This window comes from Dipodomys ordii, unplaced genomic scaffold (genome assembly GCF_000151885.1).
Source record: "Dipodomys ordii isolate 6190 unplaced genomic scaffold, Dord_2.0 Scaffold3, whole genome shotgun sequence".
Taxonomy (NCBI): Eukaryota; Metazoa; Chordata; class Mammalia; order Rodentia; family Heteromyidae; genus Dipodomys; species Dipodomys ordii.
Genome location: NW_012267219.1, coordinates 8,507,380 through 8,532,139, shown reverse-complemented (window position 1 = coordinate 8,532,139; position 24,760 = coordinate 8,507,380). Strand labels below are relative to the sequence as shown.

Here is a 24,760-nt window from a genome sequence, read left to right as displayed (position 1 = left end):
ACACACACACACACACACACACACACACACACACACACACACACACACACGTTGTAACTGAAGAGACACAGATGAGAGAAAATGATTTTTCAATGTGGTAAGCTAAGTCAGTGCCAACATAAGACTAGGAAGGGATTATTCTCAAGTTGCGGGAGATGCTCACCGGATGAGGCGGCCTGTGTAATGCTTACAGCAACAGTCATTGATCAGGTCACAGTCCTGCCTGAAACACAAAAATGCCACAATTATTACACAATGACTTCATTATTATAATTATTAATTCATTTTATTATATTATTATATAATATATTATTATATATTTATTTATATTTATTATATTATAATTACTGTAGTGTGAGGGATTAAATCCACAGCCTTTTACATATTAGACAAGAGTTCTACCATTGGGCTATACCCCCAGCTGATATAATTTCAGACCCATCTCTAGAAAAAAGTTTTTCATAGTTTTTATCTTCACATATACTATTGTCCCATTGATACTTCGTGTGAATTCCTAACTATAATATTTGGTGGAAAAAGTCCTGCTTATAAAGTGCCCTCTCTGTTGTCTAACAATGGGAAACTTCAAATTATGAATGAGAATTTTTTTGTATGCCAGTCCTGGGGCTTGAACTCAGGGTCTGGGTCTGAGCTGTTGTGCTCAAGGACAGCACTCTACCACTTGAGCCACAGTTCCCCTTCCAGCTTTTTTGTGATTAATTGGACATAACAGTCTCACAGAGTTTCCTGTCTGGCTGGCTTTGAACTATGATCCTCAGATCTCAGCCACCTGAGAGCTAGGATTACAGGCGTGAGCCACTGACACCCACCCAGCAGAAACAGGAATTAATAGTGATAAATTATAATTTTTTCAAATCCAAACAGAACATATATGCTACTAAATGAGATTTAATGCTGGATAAAAAAAGTTTAAAAAAACATTATGAATGTTTTACCTTCTAAATGCAATGAATTGTGATGTTTCTGCTTTTTTAAAGTCACTTTCTTGGAGTAAAGTTTTAACTGCAGAATATAAATCTGGTAATTAAAGAGAAAAAGTTAACACAGAAAGTCATCATACTGTAACACTATTTCTATAGAGAAAGTAACTCAGAATTCCTGCTTGGAGATCTGGGAACAATATCCCACCAAATGGAACACAAGTTCACCATGGCAACCATCTCCTAAATCAGCCAGACCAATCAGAGAAATGGAGAGAAGCCTTGAAAGCATCTGTACTCAAGCGATCCCAATCTACCTCTGGCCAGGACCGCTCCAAGTCTGTATGTAATGAGCTCAGTTAAGTATGCACTATTGATTTGTGGATGATGAATTTAAAAATATCAGAGTACCAAATGTGTAATTGAATTACAAAGATAAAACTTTCCAAGTCCCTGTTTTACTATGGTAATGAGTCAAAATGCATGAATCTATATAAATGTCTTAGATATTATCTCAGTCAACATATTCACAGTACCCAGGTGAAGCCCATGTCATTACATCAGAGGTGATATTTGGCTTGGCCATACCAGTACACAGTACTGAGCTCTTTTTGTACAGGCTGGAAAATGGACACTGCTCTTACAAAACAAGCCCCACCTTTATCCACAAGCCCTCCGATGACACAGCCACTAAAAGATTAGCCTTCTAGCTTCTAGGTTATTCAACCATGTACTAACTACATCCATGTTATGAATGTGAACATGAAAATTCACGGAAGTGATATTCCCAATGTGGCAGGGCCAGCCTCCCACTATAGAGCTACACTCCCGACTTCTCCTTACACTGCAACATTGACAAACAAGGCTTCTTCTAGTTACTCAACAACGGCACACAAAAAATGGCAAACTCATGAGAGAGAGAAGACTAATTTGGAGACAGGTACCAGGATCTCATTTTTGTAATTTCAGCTACCCAGTGGACTTTGATCTAAGGATTGCAGTTCAAAGCTAGCCTGGGCAGAAAAGTCCATGAGCCTCTTATCCCATTAACTATCAAAAAGCCAGAGGGGAGCTATGGCTCAAGTCATCAAGTGCCATCCTTGAGCAAAAAAGCTAAGGGAAGCTCTCAGGCCTTAAGCTCAAGCCCCCATACTCTCGAGTGTGCACATGCACACACACAAATTGAGTAGGAACATTTCAGGCTCTTATGCTGTTTCTAGTAGCAAAGGAATCATGGGGAACTTAAAAACACAGCTCTAGGAAGACAAAGCCACTTTTTACTTTTCCTTTTTTTAGACAAGGTAAGGATAATCTCCAGAAAACTGTCATATTTCAACTCACACACATCCCTCCCCCACCAAGTCCTGGAATTCCCAATGCCTCCCAGAATAAGGTGTGCAGTTATACACCAGGCCACACCTTGTGTGTTCACTCTCTCGCACATCAATATATACATGTACTCTCCATTGATTTTAGATGCAATTTTAGCATCTCTGAAATCCTAGCCTGGCGATAAAGCCTGTCTTAAAATATACCTGCTGTAATGGCAATAAATTTACTATTTCAATTATGACTGAAGAGGTAGCATATGCCTCTCAAAGGAATAGTTACTCAATTTTCTTCAAGAAGAGACTAATTTTCCAGAAGAGGTTTTTAATTAAAATAGAAAATTGGCGGGGCTGGGAAGGTGGCTCAGTGGTAGAGCGCTTGCCTTGCATGCATGAGGCCCTGGGTTCGACTCCACAGCACCACATCAGCAAAAAGAAAAAAGCCAGAAGTGGCGCTGTGGCTCAAGTGGTAGAGTGCTAGCCTTGAAGAGCCGAGGGACATCGCCCAGGCCCAGAGTTCAGGCCCACGACCAGACCCAAAAAAAATAAAAATAAAAAAAATAAAAAAATAGACAATTGACTAAGCTTTGTTACCATTCTGAAATGGCCAACTTTCTTTTTCTTTTAAAAGTTCACTTTCATTAATGCAAAGAGTAGGTACCAGATCAGGGCAAAATAAACTGCATCTGAAGTCCAATATCTGAATAAAATAGCAAAGAAAGCTAGTTATGAGTGGTCTAAAGCCCCCTTCCTCATCTGAAATAGTATTTCACACATTGTTGTGAGAATAAACATTAGCTATTATTTCTAATATAGTAAATAAAAATCAGTGGTTTTGCAGCTTAAAGTCCAATTTAAGTAACGCTAGAATAAACATGTTTACATATGGATATAGTAAGGCTTAACGAGATAAAACTTTTTGCTATGTATGTGAGCTTTATGTGTTGACATAGGGGAAAAGGAGAAAAGAAAGTTGCTGGAGAACATTCATTTTTCACTTTAAATATTTCTGTATCATTTGAACTCAGGGTCTCATACTTCCTAAGCCACTCCCCCAAGTTCTCCTTTGCATTAATGGAGTACTTTACCTTGATGCCCTATTTTTTTTAGTGGAAATATTTGCCTTTACCATCAAATAAAATTATAATTAGTCATTTAATAACTACATTGCAAAACTGAAATACTTACAGTTAACCCTACATAGAGAAGTTTACACTTACAAGATGGATGATCGCTTTTAGATGACTGAGAACTGACATCCTCTTCTGGAAGTCTGACGAAAATGAATGTCTTATCTTGGATTGAGATGGGGATTGAAAGGTTTTCAGACACATTTAGTTCAGCATCAAAGTTGGGAAATTGGCGTCTGGAGATTCTTGAATAAAGACAAAATACATAAAGCAAATAAACCTTTATATATCATCTGGTCTAATGTCCTTATAATAATATCTGCTAATAGAAAACAAGCAGAGAGGATAGGCCACAATAAGCATGATAGTGAGTTTTATACTAGAATTGGAAGACCATGAAGTTATGGTCCTATTCTTACTTACCAATCAATCTCTTGCTCCTAGCAAATTAAAAGAATCAGAAAAATAATAACAGATATACAATGCACCAAACTAAGAACGTGGTCTACTCATCTCCAGATCACAAAAGAACTATGGAAGGTTAAGTATAATCTTAATTGTGCAGGTGAGCAATAAGAGGCCTAGTCAAGTCTACTGAGTTCCCAAAGCCTCAAAGGTAGGAAGCAGAGAAACTGGGAGGCAGATCTGGACCCATTTGGTTACATATTTCTTTTTTCTCCCCCATGCTAGTACTGGGGCTTGAATTCATGGGCTTGCACTCTCACTTGGCTTTTTCACTCAAAGCTGGTATTCTACTGTGTAACCACACCTCCATTTCCAGCTTTTTGTTGGATGATTGGAACAGTCTCATGGACTTTTTAGCCTCATCTGGTTTCAAATTGAGATCTTCAGATGGTAGCCTACTGAGAAGCTAGGTTTACAGGTGTGAGCTATCAGTGCCATATCAGTTTAAATTAACTTACACTAGTTGAGAACCTTCCCATATGCTTCTCTTTCCTCTATCTATTGTATATCTATTCCCATCATCCCAATTGAAGCAAGCATCCACATTTCTTTGCATTCCCGTATTCTTTCATTCTTGTATTTTTCCAGATCAACAAATCCTATCAGAAAAGACACTGAAGTATAGGTACTTCATCATAACAAAGCCTTCCTTAGGTTAGCTGAAAGACGATCCACTGACTGTCAATACACACCTAACAGCAGCCTGCTGACAGAGGTGGATTCCCTTCTGTGACACATTCAGTCTTGCCCAGACTAGAGCTGAAAGGGCAAAAAGCACAAGGAGTAAGGCTGTTCTTGATGGAAGTATCATAGGTTTAATTTGTGGGGATCTAGGAAGCATAACAATTTCTTGTTCTGCTTCTGACCTTAGACATGCAGCATCTTAGGAGCTTTTCCTAGTATGTCATAGGGATCCTTCAATCAGTCATACAAGGGGATGGTGATAAATAAGAAATGATGACAGGAGCAAAGCCTGGACCAAATGATACTGATAGGCATGCATGTGTGAGAACATGGTGGAAACCTCTTTAAACAATTACCATGCTCTCCAACAGAAAAATAACAAGGAGTTAAAGTATGTCTTGTCTGGTGTACAAGTCCTGCTGGGAAGGGGGGCAGACGAACAGACTGGGGGGGGGGAAGGGTGAATGAATACTTTATTATATGTGTGACAATGGAACAAGGAAATCTGATGAGATTTGTTTGGAAAAGGGAAGAGGAGAGGGAGAGTCATAGAAGGGATGGCTGACCACAAAACCTGTTGAAGTGAAACCGCCTTGTACAACTAATTGAGGCCAATTAAAAAAGAATTCTTGAGTTTCTCACAAAACTTTCTAAGAAATCTAATATGCTTTAAATTCTTCTACGTTGTATAGACTTTAAAGTGACCAATCATCTACTAAAATTGAAGCAGCCTTTGGGTAGAAGCAGAATTTTTTTCCAAGTGTTACCAGAAAAGAACATTATGCATCCAACTCCATTATTTTTCTTAATGTCTTAATAAAAATAGGCACTCACATATAATGAGAGCAAAGGAGGATAATTCTTAGGAGAGGAACACAAAGGCACAATATGCTTATGTGCATCTGATTGTATAAAATAATATTTATCAAAATGAACTCCATGGAATGGAGGATTTTTTTTTCCTTCATTGCTGTTTTTGTTTTCTTTTCTTTTTGTCTTGTTTAATTGGTCTTTGGAAGGGCAAATGGGGTGGGGGAGGGGGAAGGGGGGAAACCAGACACAGAAATGGAAGGGCAAAGGGTGAACAAATGTATCAGTGGTACTCACTAGACACTATGTTGAAAATGAGCTATACAACTTATAGATAGGGATGGGAGGGAAAAACAGAGAGAGCAAGGGAAGGGGTGACACTGTCCAAAAAGAAATGTACTCTTTACCTGATTTATGTAACTGTAACTCCTCTGTATATCACCCTTATAGTGTGTGTGTGTGTGTGTGTGTGTGTGTGTGTGTGTGTGTCCTGGGGCTTGAACTCAGGGCCTGGGCACTGTTCCTAAGCTTCTTTTGCTGAGGGCTAGTGCTCTACCACTTGAGCCACAGCACCACTTCCACTTTTTTTGTTGTTTATGTGGTACTGAGGAATCAAACCTAGGGCTTCGTGCATGCGTGGCAAGGACTCTACCACTAAGCCACATTCCCAGCCCGATTTAAAAAAAAGTTTTAAAAAGAGAAATAACCCATTTTAAAAAAAAAAGAGTAAATATATTTTACTGAGTCATTCTAAAACAAGCATTCATCCTTATTTTACCTTTTATTTCTAACATAACAGAGAAAACTGAAAAATACTAGTTACATACTGTGCCGCATTGTCCACAATTAGCTGTGATTCTGCCCTGTGGTTTGTCTTCAGCTCAATAGCACACTTTCTTGCCTTAAGAGTCTCAAAAAGATCTTTCAGCAAGTTACCAGGTTCAATACTTGGTAACTGTCTAATATCACCTAAAAAAAAATTAAATAGATACGGTAGATTTAGGGTGCAATTCTAAAATTTAGAAATTATTTTTACTTCTTCCAAATGATGCATGTTATCTTCAGAACTCGAGAGAGAGGGAGCAGGGAGGAGGAGGGGGAGGGGGAAGGCCCTTATATCATTACTTAAGAACACTAAATATTTTTATTTTATTTTATTTTGTCGGTCGTGGGGCCTGAACTCGGGGCCTGGACGCTGTCCCTCAGTTCTTCAGCTCAAGGCTAACGCTCTACCACTTGAGCCACAGTGCCACTTCTGGCTTTTTCTGCCGAGGAATCGAATCCAGGATGTCAGGCATGCAAGACAAGCAATCTGAGCCACCTTCCCAGCCCAGAACACTAAATATTTTTAAAACATTTAACAAAAGCAACCTCCAAGTTCAATAATGTAAACTATATGAAAAGATATGAGAGCCAGGTGCCAGTGGCTCACACCTGTAATCTAAGCTACTCAGGAAGCTGAGATTTGAGGATTATAGTTCAAAGACAACCAGATCAAGAAAGTCCAGGAGAGGTTTATCTCCAATAAATGACTTAGAAAAAGCTGGAAGTGGTGCTGTGGTTCAAGTGATAGATCACTAGCTCAAGGACAGTCCCTAGGCCCTGAGGTTAAGCCCCAGGAACAGCAAAAAAGAAAAAGAAAAAAAGAGATGTAAAGACTAAATAAAGTAACAAAATCTGAACTAAACTTCTCTAACCATATGTAAACCCTGTAAGATATGGGTTTTAGCCAATATGTAAAAACAGGCCTTAGATACATAGTTAAGTATGACATCTTGCCTATTACCCTACCAGGAATGGAAAAATCTATGACTCTAAAAAATAAACACATGAAATATAAACTAAATATATTTGATACTAACTACAATGTATTGCTCTATTTAAAAAAAAATTTGTTGAAGCCACCCCTGGTGGCTCATGCCTATAATCCTAGCTACTTAGGAGGCTGAAATCTTCTAATTACAGTTCATAGCCAGCCAAGAAAAAGTACATGGGACTCTTTATCTCCAACTAACTACCAAAAAGCCAGAAGTAGAGCTGCGGCTCAAGTGGCAGAACAATAGCTTTGAGCACAAAAGCTCGGGAACAATGCTCAGGCCTTGAGTTCAAGTCCCAAGACTGGCACAAAAAAAAAATCTTTAAAAAAAAACAAGAAATCTTAGAGTTAAGAAAAATATACACTGGGTAGAAACAGGGAGAATGTGTAAACCATTAATAGAATCAGATGCTTATCAACTATCCCCAAATACCTATAAAACAGTATTTATATAGAATTGGACTCTTGATTTTTCTTTTTCTTTTTCCAGTCCTGGGACTTGAACTCAGGGCCTGAGCACTGTCCCAGAGCTTCTTTTGCTCAAGGCTAGCACTCTATTGCTCGAGCCACAGCATCACTTACGGCTTTTTTTGTTTATGCAGTACTGAGGAATCGAACCCAGGGTTTCATGCATGCCAAGCAAGCATTCTACCACTAAGCCACATTCTCAGCCCTGGAATTTGACTCTTAAGTTCTAACTTATTTTCTTCATTAAATCAGATAGTATACAGATCCACTATCAACCAACAGAATAGAATTAAACTTCACCAGACTGGAGGGACTTAGAAGTCTGGTGAGTCTAATTTGAGCTATTAACTGCAAATCATGAGAAGAGAGAGAGAGAGAAAGTGTGTGTGTGTGTGTGTGTGTGTGTTTGTGTGTGTTTGTCAGTCTATTAACTGCAAATCATGAGAAGAGAGAGAGAGAGAGAGTGTGTGTGTGTGTGTGTGTGTGTGTGTGTGTGTGTGTGTGTGTGTGTGTGTTTGTCAGTCTGGTGAGTCTCATTTGAGCTATTAACTGCAAATCATAAGAGAGAGAGAGAGAGAGTGTGTGTGTATTTGCCAGTCCTGGGGCTTGCATTTAGGGCATAGGTGCTGTCCCCGAGCAATTTTGCTCAAGGTTAGGCTTCAGACTTTTGGGTAGTTAATTAGAGATGTGTCTCACAGAGGGCTGGGAAGGTGGCCCAGTGGTAGAATCCTTGCCTCCCATGCATGAAGCCCTGGGTTCGATTCCTCAGCACCACATAAACAGAAAAAGCTGGAAGTGGCTCTGTGGCTCAAGTAGTAGGGCACTAGCCTTGAGCTTAAGAGCTGAGGGACAGCTCTTCTGAGTTCAGACCCCACGACCGACAAAAAAAAAAAAAAATAGTGGCACTGTGGCTCAAGTGGTAGAGCACTTACCTTGAGCTGAAGAGCTGAGGGACAGCTCCCAGGCCCAGAGTTCAAGTCCCACAACTGACCAAAACAAAAAATTAAGGATTTGGCTCAAGTGGTAGAGCGCTCGCCTTGAGCTGAAGAGCTGAGGGACAGCCCAGGTCCAGAGTTCAAGCCCCACAACTGACCAAAAAAAAAAAAAAAAAAGTCTCACAGACTTCACTGCACATCCTGGCTTCAAACCGTGATCCTCAGATCTCAGCCTCCTGAGAAACTAGGCTCACCAAGCAGTGGGTCATCTTTACTATTTGAATAGCCATCATTTAACTAAGTAGGAACAACCCTTCCCAATGTGATTTCATTGCTCAAGTCTTTTACTACATTGACCAAAACAAAGACCAACCCAAACTGACTAGGAGAGTGGCTGAATTGAACTCTGTGTAGCTGTGACATGACATCCAAAAAATGTTTTTTCATCTTTAGCAAATGGTACCATGAACTGATGTCACCAACCCACAATGCTTGAGAACCATGAACCGCATCAATATTTTAACTTACCAAGCAGAATAAGCTTAGAAAGTTTGGAGTGCTCACACAATAATTTTAAAACCGATTTGAAGATTCCTACAGATACCAAACTCCCTTCATCCACAACCAGCACTCTAACTGAAGAAAATTTCCATGGCACATCCTTGCTCACCAGCTTTTTGTCCCATAAATAGAAGCTGTAATTGACCTGTAAGTAAAGTATGCAAATCTAAAGTCAGATTTAAAGACATTAACAGCAAGTTATTCTAAAACAAAACTCCTATGGGAGTAAGGAAAGGAGAAAAACAAAAGAAAAAGGGAGGACAGGAGGGAAGAAGGAAGGGAGTAAAAAAGGGAGAGAGGGTGCAAGGAAGGAGGAGGAAAGGAGGGAGAGAGAGAGAAGAAGGAAAGAAGGAAGGAAGGAAGGAAGGAAGGAAATATTAAGATACTACCAATTGATCCGAGTTGAGCAGGCTATGAAACTCAGTAATAACTGCTCTCTGATGGCTCTCCTCATTCAATCCTTCAGACTAATCAGGCATGAAGAAATAAAATCATAAACTCATCAGAATCCTTCCACTGAGAAGCTACCTTGACCTTCTCCAGGTCTCTTCTCATTCCTCTAGGAAAGGTAATGAATGGCAAGTAATTTTGAGGTGTCTGCTGGCTCTGTGATCCCATGTAAGCTCAAACCTGCTCTTCCTTCCTTGTTTAGGAGCCTAAGGCACCCTAGCAAAGCAAGTTCAAGGTGTATCACCAGGTGTGCAAAATCTATGATGAGTGAAGAAATTAGGGCAGGGCAACAAACTAGGAGGTCAGAAATTTCAATTCATATCTTAGTTCTAGCTCTTACCAAGCTCGAGCAATCTGTTAAAACCTCAAACTTCAGTTAGCTCTTCTATAAAGGGGAAGATGGCTTCACCTGCCTGCTTCACTGGCTCATCAAGAATTTAGTCAAACAATGCCAAAATATTTCACCTGAATTCTGTGTCTAAACCAAGTTGATTTTCCAATATTTTGAAATACAGATTTCATTCCAGCTGAGGCCCCCCCTAAACTCGACACTCTATGATAATTCTCCCTAATTCCTTTTGAAAGGCTTTCCCCCTAAATCAAAAACTCTTCTCCTCACCTGACCTTCTATGACTTTCAGAGCTCTTCAGAACTCTTCCCACTACCTGGTCCTTTTATATATAAAATGATACATCAGGGCTAGAACAAAGTCTCCAACTCTTTCCAACTTTAATCTCCAAGACTCTTCCTGGGAACCAGTGGTTCATGCCTGGAATCTGAGCTACTCATGAGGCTGAGACCTGAGGGTCATGGGTTGAAGCCAGCTGGGACACAATAGTCTGTGAGACTTATCTCCAGTAAACTAGCAAAAAGAAAAAAAGAAAGAAGTGGAGGTGGGGCACAAGTGGTGAAATACCAGTCTTGAGCAGAAAAAAAAAAGCCAACTGAGAGCGTGAGACCCTGAGTTCAAGCCCCCAACAACAGCATAAACAAATAAACAAACTCCAACTCAATTAAAGCCAATACTATTTTAAAGTATATTGGCACATTTGAAGTTTTTGTTACATGACTATCTGCCAGGCACTATTCTAGAACAAGATAAAGTCCTCACCTCCAAGAAGCTTTCATTCATAAAAAATAGATATATCGATCTATTCCTTCCAGCTCCAGTGACATGCAGAATACCATCTGTGGGCTATGACATGTTTGTAACCAGTGCCTAAGAGAAACAGACAGAGTGCCAGGATCTGAACTAATTACATTACTAAGCATATTTCATTCATCTGACATTGTCTTTATCCTATGACTTTCTCAGTGACTGAAGAGGTGTACTGACTGACTTATGGCACTGGCTCCATTCTCACAAAAACACCAATGTCTGCTTTGAATAACACTGATTTACATAATGAGCTAACTACAGGATAGGAAGCCTATATTAATTAACTGTATAATTAACTGTTATTAACTGTATAATTAACTGTTACAAGATCTATGTCTGACACCACAAATCACACTGAGGTGTACTGTGATGTGTAAGCAAGACAGCTACAAAGTATCCCAGAGATGAGAAGTATACACTGTGCAGATACTGTGGACCAAGGCTGATCCACATTCCCAACTGGTATAGAGTAGGATATTTTGAATTGAAATACCTTTTTGTTAATTAATTTAAAAGTATTTTAAAAGGAGAAAAAAATAAGACAAATTTTTCATCTATAGATATACACTGTAACAGCCTTTACCTGACATAGCGTGTAAGCAGGAAGACCGGTTTTCTCTCTCAGTAAGCCAGTTGCTTTCCCTGTAGGTGCTGTGAGCAACACCTCAATAGCCTTGTCCATCGACAGCTTGCTTTGCTCAGTAAAGGTAACCCAGTCTTCTGGAACATCCTGGTCCTGTTCAAAATCTTCACATGCCTTTGCCACTTCTCTTTCTTCCTGCTGCTGTAAGCACTTAAAAAGCTGGCTGACAATCGTGGTTTTCCCACAGCCACCTTTCCCACTGATGACTGTCACAGCATTGGCGCAAATCATTTCCAAAGCTGCCACCTGGTCCTGATCTAATTCCATTTCACTGATTCCTGCATCAATTTCATTTTCACAATTCCTAATAAAGTCATCAGCGTCCTGTGAGTTTAGAATGTCTGTGGAATTTTCCAAGCTTGTTTCACCAGGTTTACTTTCCTCAATCACATCCTCATCTCTTGCCTCCTCTGGTTTGGTGGTACAGAGAGATGCCAACACTTTCTTAACATCCACACATAAGTGCCACGGAGGTCTCTGTATCAGACTACATATGGAAAAAGCAATGCCCTTTTCAGCCTGGTAAAGGTCATAAAGAAAGACACAGCCCCTCTCATATGTCACCACACCAATGTCCTTCAGAAATTTCAGAGACTGCCAGGCATCTTGAAAAGACATTTGCTCTGCCAATTCTGAAGTTAAGTCGGCTTCTTCAACATACGTGTGCCCGTACTCTCTACATATCTGCTTCAGCTTGGAATAGATGACCAATGCATTCTTCTCCAGATCACTCATCAACCGCAGAAGAGATGGGCACTGACAGTAGGCTGTCCAACTGGCCTCACAGCGCAAAAGCTTCAGGTCTCTGTAGGTAATCTTTAGGAAAACAAAGTTCCAGGTTGCTTCATAAGAGTTACAAATAGTAATGCATGTTATTAGAATTCGTTAAAATAGGGCTGGGAATGTGGCTTAGGGGTAGAGTGCTTGCCTAGGAGGCATAAATCCCTGGGTTCGATTCCTTAGTACCACATAAACAGAAAAGGCTGGAAGTGGTGCTATAGTTCAAGTGGTAGAGTGCTAGCCTTGAGCCAAAAGCAGCTCAGGGACAGTGCCAAGGTCCTGAGTTCAACAGCAGGACTGGCAAAAAAAAAAAAAAAAAAGTTAAAATATTATTTGATAATGATTATTAGCCCCAGAAAAATACATACTTCAACTAAATTTAGAAGAAAAATTATATATCTAAAGTATCACTACTTTTTTTTTTAATTAACTGAACTGTCATTGGAAATCTACATAACTTTTTTTTTGTCCTAGACTGGGATTCAAACTCAGTATCTGATGCTTGCTTTTGCACATTGGCTGGCACTCTGATCTGAGCCATACCATACACAAGAAAAATTATACCTAAAGCATCACTAAATATTTTTAATTACTAATCTGTGATTAGAGATCTGAGGAACATTTTTTCTGGTTCTAGGCTGGGATCCAAACTCAGGATCTGATGGTTACTAACACACAACACTGGCTGACACTATGATCTGAGCCACACCTCCAACCCCAAGATCTGTATAACTTTTAATTACAGTTGTAATTTATGAAAAAATATAATTTATAAAAGCATTATACATAGTCTTCTTGTTTTATTTATTTATTTTTTATTTTTTGCCAATCCTGGGGCTTGAATCCAGGGCCTGGGCACTGTCCCTGAGCCTCTCTGTGCTCAAGGCTAGCACTCTACCACTTGAGCCACAGCACCACTTGCGACTTTTTCTATTTATGTGGTACTGAGGAATCCAACCTAGGGCTTTGTGCATGCTAGGTAAGCACTCTACCACAAAGACACATTTCCAGCCCGTGCTGTTTCATTTTGTGTCAATATTGATGATTGGACTCAGGGCCTGGGCACCATCTCTTGGCTTTTTCCCTTGCGGCTTGTGCTTTACTAGCTGATCCACAGCTCCACATTCAGGTTTTTTTGTTTGTTTGTTTTGGCAGAAACACTTTTTTTTTTTAAGTCCTGGGGCTTGAACTCTGAGCCTGAGTACTGTCCCTGAACTTCTTTTGCTCAAGGCCAGCACGACTCTACCACTTGAGCCACAGTGCCACTTTTAAAATTTTTCTTTTTTTTTTTTGGTAGGTCATGGGGCTTGAACTCTGGCTTGAGCTTTTCAGCTCAAAGGTAGTGTTCTACCACTTTGAGCAACAGAACCAGCACTACTTTCACAGCTGTCTGGTAGTTAACTGGATATAAGCATTTCATGGACTTTCCTGCCTATGCTGGCTTCAAACCATGATCCTTAGATCTCAGCCTCCTGAGTAGCTATGATTACAAATATGAACCACTGATAACTTTACTTACTTATTTATTTATTATGTATGTTGGTCGGTTGGCTGTGGGTCTTGAACTCAGGGCCCAGGCACTGTCCCTAAGCTCTTTTGCTCAAGGCTAGTGCCCTACCACTTGGAGCCACAGCTCCACTTCCAGTTTTTAGAGGTTATTTGAAGATAAGACTCTCCCAAGGACTTTACTGCCCCAGCTGGCTTCAACCCGAGATTCTCAGATCTCAGCCTCCTGAGTAGCTAATATTACAGAGAGGTGTGAGCTATCTGAACCTGGCTGCTAACTTTTTAACAAAAAGGTAAGTTTTTATTCTCTTCCAACATCTTGGAGCTCTACCTCTCTTCTCCACCATATAAATACACAATGATAATATAAGTTTCTGAGTTTTTCAAAGTCCACTGAAATTATAGACCTGTGACACAAGGAATAACTTTGTTATTCTCATCTTCTCAGAATTTCTTAATTGTATATTGACTTGGAAAACTACCTTAAAATGAAGTACTATCAAGACTGAACTCCAAGTGGCGGGTGGCTCACACCTGTAATCCTAGCTACTCAGAAGGCTGAGATTTGAGGATATTTGAAGCCAGTCAGAACAGAAAAGTCCCTGAGACTCATCTCCAAGTAACCAGTAAAAAGACAGAACTGAAGATGTGGATCAAGTAGTAGAACACCAGCCTGAGTTTAAAAAAAAAAAAAAAGTCAATGTGAGTATGATACCCTGAGCTCTAGCCTCAGTACTGGCCCAAAAGGAAAAAGAAGAAGAAAACTGAGGGTACCACATTTGATTCCAACACCAATGAAGCCTCAAAGTTACTTTTCTACTCTTGGTCTCAATAATAAGAACAGAAATGGACTCATTTATAAATGATGTTATTATACCAACTACAAATCAAACAATATCATGAAATCCTCAAGAATGATGGGAGTTTTCAATAGTTAATATTGTAAAGTGGGAAACTGCACTGCACATGAGAATAGATTGCCAAACCTATTAGGCCTTGGTCTTCAATGAAAGCTACATTCAAGCTGAAGTAACAGTTTTGTTACAAAAAAAAAATCTGTCATATTCAATTATATAACTAAATCAATACTAATCATCTAAATGTCACACACTTTGTGATCTTGCTTTTCATTCATAAATTTATTTTTATTTATTTATTTTGTAGGTCATGGGCCTGAACTCTGGGTCTGGGCACTTTTTCTCAGCTCTTCAGCTCAAGACTAGCTCTCTACCACTGGAGTCACAGCGCCACTTCCGTCTTTTTCTGCTTCTGTTCTGTTGAGGAATCGAACCCAGGGCCTCAGGCATGCAAGACAAGCAAGCACTCTACCACTGAGCCACATTCCCAGCCCCTCATTCATAAATTTATTGACTTTATAGAAGCCTAAGAGTTACAGATATATGAAGTTTTATGTGTACTTGTAAAATTCACACAGAAATCAACATTAGGATCCACACAAAACATTTTCTATTGAAAGAAATGAAAAACTTATCAAATCTTCAAGACCTCGCCTTACAGAGAATTACTGAATGTTGAACAAAATGTCTTACTTACTTTACTAAATCCCAATTTCCATGGATCTGTACCTAAAATCTCTTCTATCGCTTCCAACACAGCTCCAGAACCCGAGTTTATGAGCTGTCTAAAGTGTCGTGGTAGAAGAACTGGAAGGAATTCCATTATTTTGGGAAACTGCAAAGCTCTCATTACATTTATAAACGGAACTGCAGGATAACAGAAAAGAACAAATTAAAACACAAATGGGCCTACAGAAGGATTGAAGGACTTTCTCATTTAGCACAACCGGTTTAAGAAATCCAAATCAAATTCAAAAATGTACTTCAAGCAGCAAGAGAACTGATATAACAACTGTTGTTTGATACTGAGCTGTGTTTAATATTAAAACTTTATGAACTAAAGCTACCAGTACAACAATGTTTATGTCAACATTACACACCATAACCAATCCAAATGCCCCTCAGTAGATTAGTGGATCAAGAAAATGTGGTATATATATATATATATATGTGTGTGTGTGTGTGTGTGTGTGTGTGTGTGTGTGTGTGTATGTATGTATGTATGTATGTATGTATATGAATTCTATGCTTCCATCAGAAAGAATGACACCGCCACATTTGTTAGGAAGTGGAAAGACTTGGAATAAAACATATTAAGTGAAGTAACCCAGTCCCAAAGAAATTTAGGTACCATGGTTTCCCTTATTTGCAATAATTAGTATACATATAGGATAATCTTATCAGATGAGCTGAAAAGCTCAAAAGCCATGTACATATGACCACAAAGATGATAAGTGAAATGAACCCTAAGATATGGACACAAGAGGTCCATCTTTATTGTTATTGCTTTAAATATACCATGTGATTTTATTTTTTGTTGTTGTTGTTGCTGTTTCCTTTGTATGTTCTTTCCTCTATGGCATATCCCTTGTTGTCACTGTACTTGATTTTGGTATCCTGCATCTTGTATATACATTTGTCTAATCTGGGGAGGGGAAGGGGAATAACAAAACACTGAAACAAGGACACAGGATGATCCATTGCAACAAGGATACCCACAAGACAGTATATTGGAAATGAACTTTACAACTTCGGAACTTGGGGAAGGGAGGGGGAGGAAAAGAAGGGATAATGGTAAAACAACTAGGGAAGGAATAATAATGATCCACAACTAATGTACTCATTGCCTTACTCATGTAACTGTAATCCCTCTGTACATCATATTTACAATAAAATTTTTAAAAACTTTAGATCTTTAAATGTATAAATAATTACTACTTGTTTCTTTTGTTTGTAACACAACCAGAATAAAAATTTTAACTCAGGTAAACCTAAAACTAAGCACAAAACATAACTTATACATTAATTTCTATAACCATTTACCCAAATTAAGTATAATTCTTTCATTCTCACTTGACACAATGGCTCATGCCTATAATCCCAACTACTGAGGATAGCAATGTGAAGCCGGTCCAGGCAGGAAAGTATATAAGATTCTTACCTCCAAGTAATAAACAACAAATCAAGTGGAGCTCTGTGTCAAAAAGCTAAGGGACAGTGCCCAGGTCCTGAGTTCAAGCCCGATTATTTACACAAAAAAATAATATAATAATAAACCTTTCATTCTCAAGGTCATATTTGATGTGCCAGAATTTTACATATATATATATATATATATATATATGTAAATGTCTAGATAAAAAGTATTTTAAGTCATTATGAATTAAAATCTTTCCAAAATGGATTACTCCTAGCCTTGCACCTCTCCTCTGCTTTAAAAAGATTAAACTCTGTGTGTATATGTGTGTACGCATGCATGCAGATGCGCTCTTATTAAGGCCTGAACTCAAGAGCCTGGGTACTCTCTCTCCCTGAGCTTTTTCCTTCAAAGCTAGGATTCTACCACTTGGGTCATAGCTGCACTTCCTGTTTTGTTTTGTTTTGGTGGGGGGTGTGTTCAGGGGAGGCTGTTAATTGAAGAATCTCAAACTTTCTTGCTAGGCTGGCTTCAAACCATGATCCTCAGCTCTTAGCCTCCTGAGCAGCCAGGGTTACAAGCATGAGCCACTGCCATCCAGCTTGAACTTTTCCTTAATGATCCATGCTGCTTTCTAACACAAAGTCAGAGTAACAGCATCACATCTAAAATCCAGAAAAGCACTGAAAAGACCTTAAGATACCATACACAATCACTTCACACTACAAACTCAAAAGCAACATTGATATCTTTTCTTCAAACCAATTTCAAAAAGGAACACAGGACTAGCATCCCTTATTTGAAATCCTTGACAGGAGAAATCCTTCAGATTTTCTATTTTTTCACAATCTGGAATAGCTACACAAACATAATACCCTGGGGATGAGATCCAAGTCTAAACATGAAATCCATTATGTCTCATACACACCTCTGACTCACAGCCTGAGCATAATCTTAGACAATTTTTTTAATAATTCTGTGCAGGAAGCAAAATATGTGGGCCTCAGTCAGAAAGCATCACTTTGTGACACCATAACCATACTCAGCTTTGGAGCACTTTAGATCTTCAGAGTAGAGATGTTCAACATTAATATTAATATTTTAAACACAATCATAAAGCATCTTAATTACACTAAAATTCAATTTAAAAAAAAATCCTACTTACGCTGCTTTTCCACAGGAAGACTAATCTTATCCTCTGATGCCAAATCTTCTTGCTCATTCTGAGCAGACTTTTTTGTATCCTTCCTTTGGATTTCTCTGTAGAAAGCTCTTAATGTGTCCAGAAGATTTTCAAAGCTTAGGTTTTTATAGCTTGATACCTGCTTTATCCATGCTAAAAACTTACTTATGGTCTCAACGGGGACCTCACACTCTTTCAGAAAGAGGGAGCAGATACTTTTTTGATTTGGTGGTGACATGTCAGACTGTAAAAAGTATGATGGGTGACCTTGAACTTGATAACTCTTGGATGCCACTGGCTTCACATGCACTTTCACTCGCCACCAAGGACCAGTTATTGGAAAACGTCCAAGCACTTCACATTGCTCTCCAGTGAGTTCATCGGGAATTGTAACTAGAGGGAAAAAAAGTTAATTAAAGGAACTCACAAACCTCTTTCCTGATGTTTTATTACCCATTCCTTCCTCCCTTTCCTCCCACACAGCAGCCTATACAAATACTTCCTGGAATAGAATTGAAAACCCAGAAATGAACCTACAGACCTATAGCCATCTAATCTTTGATAAGGGAGCTAAAACAATAGAATGGAAGAAAGACAGCCTCTTCAGTAAATGGTGCTGGCAAAATTGGTTAACTACTTGTAGAAAACTAAAGCTCAATCCTTACATATCACCCTGCACCAGAATCAACTCCAAATGGATCAAAGACCTCAGAGTCAAAGCAGACACTCTGAAAACATTACAGGATGGAATAGGAGAAACCCTAGGTCTCCTTGGCACAGGTCAAAATTTTCTTAATAGAGACCCAGAAATACAACAAATCAAAGAAAGGTTGGACAAATGGGATTGCATGAAATTGCAGAGCTTCTGCATGGCAAAGGACATAGCTAGCAAGCTCAATAGAAAGCCCATGGATTGGGAGAAGATCTTCACTAGCCATACAACGGACAAGGTTCTCATATCTAAAATATACCTGGAATTCAAAAAATTAAATCCCCCAACAACAAATCCTCAAAGAAGCAACTGCCCAATAAATAAGTGGGCTAAAGACTTACAGAGAAACTTCTCTGAAGAGGAAAGAAGGATGGCCAATAGACACATGAAGAAACGCTCAACCGCTCTAGCCATAAAAGAAATGCAAATGAAAACAACATTGAGATACCACCTCACCCCAGTTAGAATGACTATAATCAAGAACTCTAATAACAACAGATGCTGGAGGGTATGTGGACAGAAGGGAACCTTACTGCATTGTTCAACCACTTTGGAAAGCAGTATGGAGGTGCCTCAAAAGACTCCACATAGAACTCCCCTATGACCCAACAATCCTACTTTTGGGCATTTACCCAAATGTTCACAAACAAGACCACACTAAAGCTACCAGCACACCTATGTTTACTGCGGCATTATTTACCATAGCTAAGATATGGAACCAACCAGATGCCCCCCAGTAGATGAATGGATCAAGAAAATGTGGTATATATACACAATGGAATTCTATGCCTCCATCAGAAAGAATGACATTGCCACATTTGTTAGGAAATGAAAGGACTTGGAAAAAATTATATTAAGTGAAGTAAGCCAGGTCCAAAGAAACATAGGTCCCATGGTTTCCCTTATTTGCAATAACTAGTATATGTCTGAGTCAAGCAGAAAAGGTCAGATAAGTTGATGTTAGGGAAATGAACCCTAAGATATATATTCAAATGTTTTTTTCTTTCATGTGATTGTTTCTAACATAATTATAAGATTATTTCTTTGCTGCTTTGTACGTCCCTCCCCCATGGTATAGCCCCTGCTTTCACTGTATTTGATGTTGTTATAATTTGTGGAGGGGAAGGGAAAATACAAATCGTTTAAATAGGGATACAGGTGGACCCATTGCAACAATGAGATAGACAAGTTGCTATGTCGAAACCAACTTTACAACTTTGGTGGGGGGGGGAGAGGATGGGAAGGGGAAACAAAGAAGGAGGCTACAATGTTTGATAAGAAATGTACTCATTATCTTGCCCATGTAATTGTAACCCCTCTGTACAGTATTTTCACAATAAAAAATTTTAAAAAAACAACAACAAATATCTCCTGGGACACATGTAACACTTTATTCTGCCTACCTGTCTACATGGCCTCCTCTATTACTCTGTGCTGTCTACAATGCTTCATTCTTCTTTATTTTCCAAAAGGTAAGCACAGTATGTGGCAGGTATCTGCTGTTCTCCTTTCCAAACCCAGCCCTCTCCCTGCTACTATAACTTCAGACAATATTACGGTACCTCTCAGCATAGGGCCTTTTGCCCAGTTGCTTCTCCTTGAAATGTTTTCCTCTCCTTACTAAGGCTCTTACATTTACTACAGACCTCATGTTAATTGTCACTTCCACATCTGAGGAATGACTAATCACAGTGCTATTAATATTCCTTTTAAGTATTAATTAATATTATACTTATTATAATGATTAAAGAAATATCTAATTCACTAAAGATTGGCTCCCTTCACTTCCTTTTCTCTCTCTGACCACCAGCACCTAATGCAGGGAACATGACAGACAGTTGATAATACTTTAGAAGGAATGAATGACCAAACATTCCACATTCCACTGAGACTTGGAACGTTTGTGTCTAAACCTGTGCTGCCCACCTGTTTGTAGTTTGTTTGTTTTGTTTGTGTGTGTGTGTTGTTTGTTTGTTTGTTTTTGCCAGTGCTGGGGCTTGAACTCTGGGCCTAAGCTCTGTCCTTGAGCTTCTTTTGCTCAAGACTAGCTCTCTACCACTTGAGCCACAGAGCCACTTCCGGCTTTTTCAGAGTAGGTTATTGGAGGTAAGAGTCTCAGGGACTTTCTTGCCAGGGCTGGCTTCAAACCACAACCCTCACATCTCAGCCTCCTGGGTAGCTAAGATTTCAGGCATGAGCCACTGGCACCCGACTTACTTTTTGGTTTGGTTTGTTCAAATGTAAATTTTTTAATTAAAAAAAAAAACCAATCAGCCTCTCGGTTGCACTAGCTGCATGTCACGTGGTTAGTGGCTACATAAAAATAGTGCCATCCTCACTTTTTCTTCCAGTACTTAAAAGTCTAGATTCCGGGAAGCTGTACAGCCACTGCTTTTCCAATTGTAAAACTTCCTTGAATAACTGAACAGCAAATGAACTGTTTTAAACAAGCTTAAAACACAGTATGTGCTCAAAAGGCACTGCTAATATTAGCAGTATTTTATCCTAAGTAGGATGAAACAGCTAAACAGCCAGCCCACGGCTTAAGACACAGCAGCGAACAGAAAATATGTTTCCCCACCCTTACCAACCAGTCCCTGGGGCCAGGGCCCTGCTCACCCCGGATGCTCCCGGGGAGGCTGCCAGCCTTGATGCCCCCACTGCAGAGCTCCTCCGCGTCGACAAACACGGAGTCTTCATCCTCCTCCACCTCCTCCCGCGGGTCATCACCGTCCTCCTCCACCTCATCCTTGTGCGGGAGCAGCGGTCCCAGCAACTGCCGAAGATGTTGATTGGATCGGGCCATGGTCAGAACTCAGCGCCATCTCCACCGAAGCAACTCCGGAAAACCCGGGAAAGGTGCATGACCAGCATCAGCCAATCAGCTGCTTCCGTGAGACAGTCCGCTTCCGGCAATGCCCAGACGTCGGCGGCCAGTATGAGGGCTAAAGGGTAGGGGCACCGCCAAGCTCCGCCCCCAAGAGCGAGGGTAGGGGGGGGAGAAAGGGGGCATGGTGGGCGTGGTTATGTGCGGGTGGAGGCGTGGCTATGGGAGGGCGGAGGCGTGGTTATGGGCGGACGGAGGCGTGGTTATGGGCGGACGGCTGGGCTTGTACCAGACTGTAAAACCCCAAAGCAAAGCACGTGGGCCTTCAGGACTGCGGATCACCCTGGAATCTCAGAGCAGCAGACAATGAAGCGGTTCCTGATTTGGCCCTGGGTTTCCTTAACTGATAAAGGGCTGCAGATGCACTGAATATATACCATATTTTATGTATTTATATAGTTATTCACTCATTGTTATTCATTTTGTGCCAGTCCTAGACACTGTCAGAGCTTTTTTGTTTCTGCTCAAGGCTAGAGCTCCACCACTTGAGTCACTTGGGTTTGAAAAATTATTCTACGGTGTGGCCCTCCTACTTGAGAAAACTAGGATTTGAAAGTCATGGAACATTTTAAGGAATACTATAAAATATATTGCCACATTACTGTACTGACACTGTTTATTATGTAATTGCCTTATTAATGATAAACCTAGAATAACCAAGCATACACTAGTTGCTAGATCCAAAAGCACTTGATGTAGGATTCTAATACAGCAGGATCTCCATGTTTAGGCATTCTACTACCACAGATTCTTCTAATTGCGAGTCAAACACATTTTTTTTTTTAAGAAATTTCATCATCACGGGCTCCACTAGCTCATCCTGTGATCTTAGCTTAGCTGTTCAGGAGACTGAGATCTTAGTATTTCGAGGGTAGACAAATCTGAGAGATTCCTATTGCCAATAAACCAGCAAACAACTGGAGACATGGCTCAAATGGTAGAGTGCTAGCCTTGAGCTAAAGAGGTAAGCAAGTGAGGCTCCACACACGAAAAACTCAAAAAACTAAATAAATAAAAAGAAAAGAAAGATTTCATTGGTATTGAACATGTATAGGCTTCTTTTCTTGTCATTATTTTGTAAATCATAAATCATAAAGACTTTATGGCATTATATTGTACTAATACTAAGTATAAATAACAAAGATGAATTAAAGTATACAGATATGTACAGCCTATCTGTAAATACTCTGCAATTTTATATAGGAGATTTGAACACCCATGGGTTTTGATAACATGAAGGATCTTATAAGATTTTGACAATTTAAGGGGGTCCTGTTACCAGTCTTCCATGGATACTGTTCAAATAACAGCCAGCAACAAAAATTTAAGAAAAAAATTATGAGAAGAAAAAAGACTAAATTGACTTTCCTTCCTCTCAGATGAAAATTGAGGGGTGTTGTTGTGTTTCAGCTGGTAAAAGCCAAGAGGTTTCAAGGATCATTGGTAGAGCTTGTACTTCTTCACCTCACACAGGGAGCTACTGTTTCCACTACTTCACCCAATCTGCTCCAGCAAGGGAGAAATCCAGTGGATCCATTTTAGACTTTGTCTCACCTAAACTTTCATCAGTAGTTGATGCTGAAAACTATATTGTTATACTGTTGACTGGACAGTAGCCGCTGGTCTTCTGGGATTTTCTTCATATATGCTTGGCTGAAAACACTGAGTTCCTATTCTGGCCTTTGGGGATTGCTTCACCACTACCAATACCTCCTCCCCACTCCTAGGGTTACATTCTAAAACACTTTTACTGGGGCTGAGAAGGTGACTCAGTGATAAAGTGCTTGCCTTGCGTGCCTGAGACCCTGGGTTCAATTCCTCAACACCACATACGCAAAAAGAAAAAAGCCGGAAGTGGCGCTGTGGCTCAAGTGGTAGAGTGCTAGTCTTGAGCTGAAGAGCTGAGGGACAGTGCCCAGGCCCAGAGTTCAGTCCCCACGACCGGACCCAATAAAATAAAACACTTTTACTCTACAATACCTCCTCAAACATCTTCTACCAACTCTTTTCACTTATATGCTAATTGACACCACCAAATCTGATTATTATACTGAATGCCCCTGGGCTACTTCGTACTCAGCAAGGCCAAACTGAAATATCTGCTACCCAGATCAGTGCAATTGTAGGTGTTGTGCTTACAGACTATGCTGGTAATTGACACAATACTTGGGCTCAAGCCTATTTATAATTCAACTACATTTGATTCCTTTGCAAAGCTGGCTTTGAATTGTGATCTTCAGATCTCACCCTTCTGAATATCTAAGATTACAGGCTCCAGCCTCCAGTGCCTGTCAGAAAACATCTTTTACATAAATATTTTAAGTTAGTCTGATTATACGACTTGAGTTAAACTCTAAAGACAGAGAAATACAAATTAACTTTATTAAAGTTAATGTTAGTTGTAATATTATTATTGTAATTGTTATTTACTGGAATAAGTAAATATATTCTTGTTCTATGAAAAGAAGGCTTTCAATGAATATGAAAAAGAATCACACAAATATAAAATAAGTAAAATAATAAACTAAGGAAAACTATAATGTTCAGTTGGCATTAAGAATATCGAATGAGTTGGTCATTTCTTAAATTTTATCTTGCAGCTGTGATTACTGAAAAGAATCAGAAAGTAGTCCTGATCACACCTACTGCTCAAATATTGGTTTTCAAATACTATTCCTTTTCTAGTGAAGCTTCTTGAGAAATGGCTGGCTTTACTTCTGAGACAGAGATAAACAAAGTGAAACTGGAGTTCTTGCTCCAAACAGTAAAGAAGCACAAAAAGAAAAAAGAAAAAAACAGACTCCGGAGGTAGATTGGAAAACCTCTCACTAGTCAAAGTTAAGAAAATACAAATATTTAAAAATAATAGCAATAATCAACTGAGTAAATAGAAATTGATGTGTCCACTGAGATAGTCCTTAAAAAGTATTTTAAAAAATGAAGAAAAGAATTTTAGTTAAGAAGACATTTATAAAGAAATTCTAAAGTTGATCACCCAATGTAATAACTGTCACCAGAAGATAACTTGCATTGTTACAGAAAAATGTCATTAGAGGACCAATAATCTCATGACAATAATAAATTACCAATTGCAAAAAAAATGTGCCTTTATAGCATGATTCCTCATCAGCTGCCTCTTAGATTATTAGTGCTGTTGATCATGTGACACACCTGATACTGTATGCCAGGCAATCATGCAATGCTGTCCATGTGCATTAAGTCAGCATTGAAATGTTCTCATCCAAGATATTTAACCTGACCTTTTTGCTTTACTTTTATTATTGCTGTTTTGTGTCAATACTCGTATT

At 39.4% G+C, this 24,760-nt stretch overlaps 1 protein-coding gene across 1 annotated transcript in view; it reads right to left on the bottom strand.

Annotated features, from left to right (window-relative positions):
* Helb (helicase (DNA) B) overlaps nt 1-21,383 on the bottom strand; it is a 29,943-nt gene extending 8,560 nt beyond the window's left edge. Inside the window, exons 1-9 of the mRNA XM_013018072.1 lie at nt 21,185-21,383; nt 17,836-18,246; nt 15,231-15,400; nt 11,331-12,206; nt 9,106-9,283; nt 6,186-6,327; nt 3,490-3,644; nt 957-1,038; nt 164-223 (exon numbers count right to left, since the gene is read on the bottom strand). Coding sequence (XP_012873526.1) covers nt 164-223; nt 957-1,038; nt 3,490-3,644; nt 6,186-6,327; nt 9,106-9,283; nt 11,331-12,206; nt 15,231-15,400; nt 17,836-18,246; nt 21,185-21,371 — 2,261 coding nt within the window. The 5' untranslated portion in view covers nt 21,372-21,383. The remainder of the gene's footprint in view (nt 1-163; nt 224-956; nt 1,039-3,489; nt 3,645-6,185; nt 6,328-9,105; nt 9,284-11,330; nt 12,207-15,230; nt 15,401-17,835; nt 18,247-21,184) is intronic.
* Between the last annotated feature and the right edge of the window lie 3,377 nt (nt 21,384-24,760).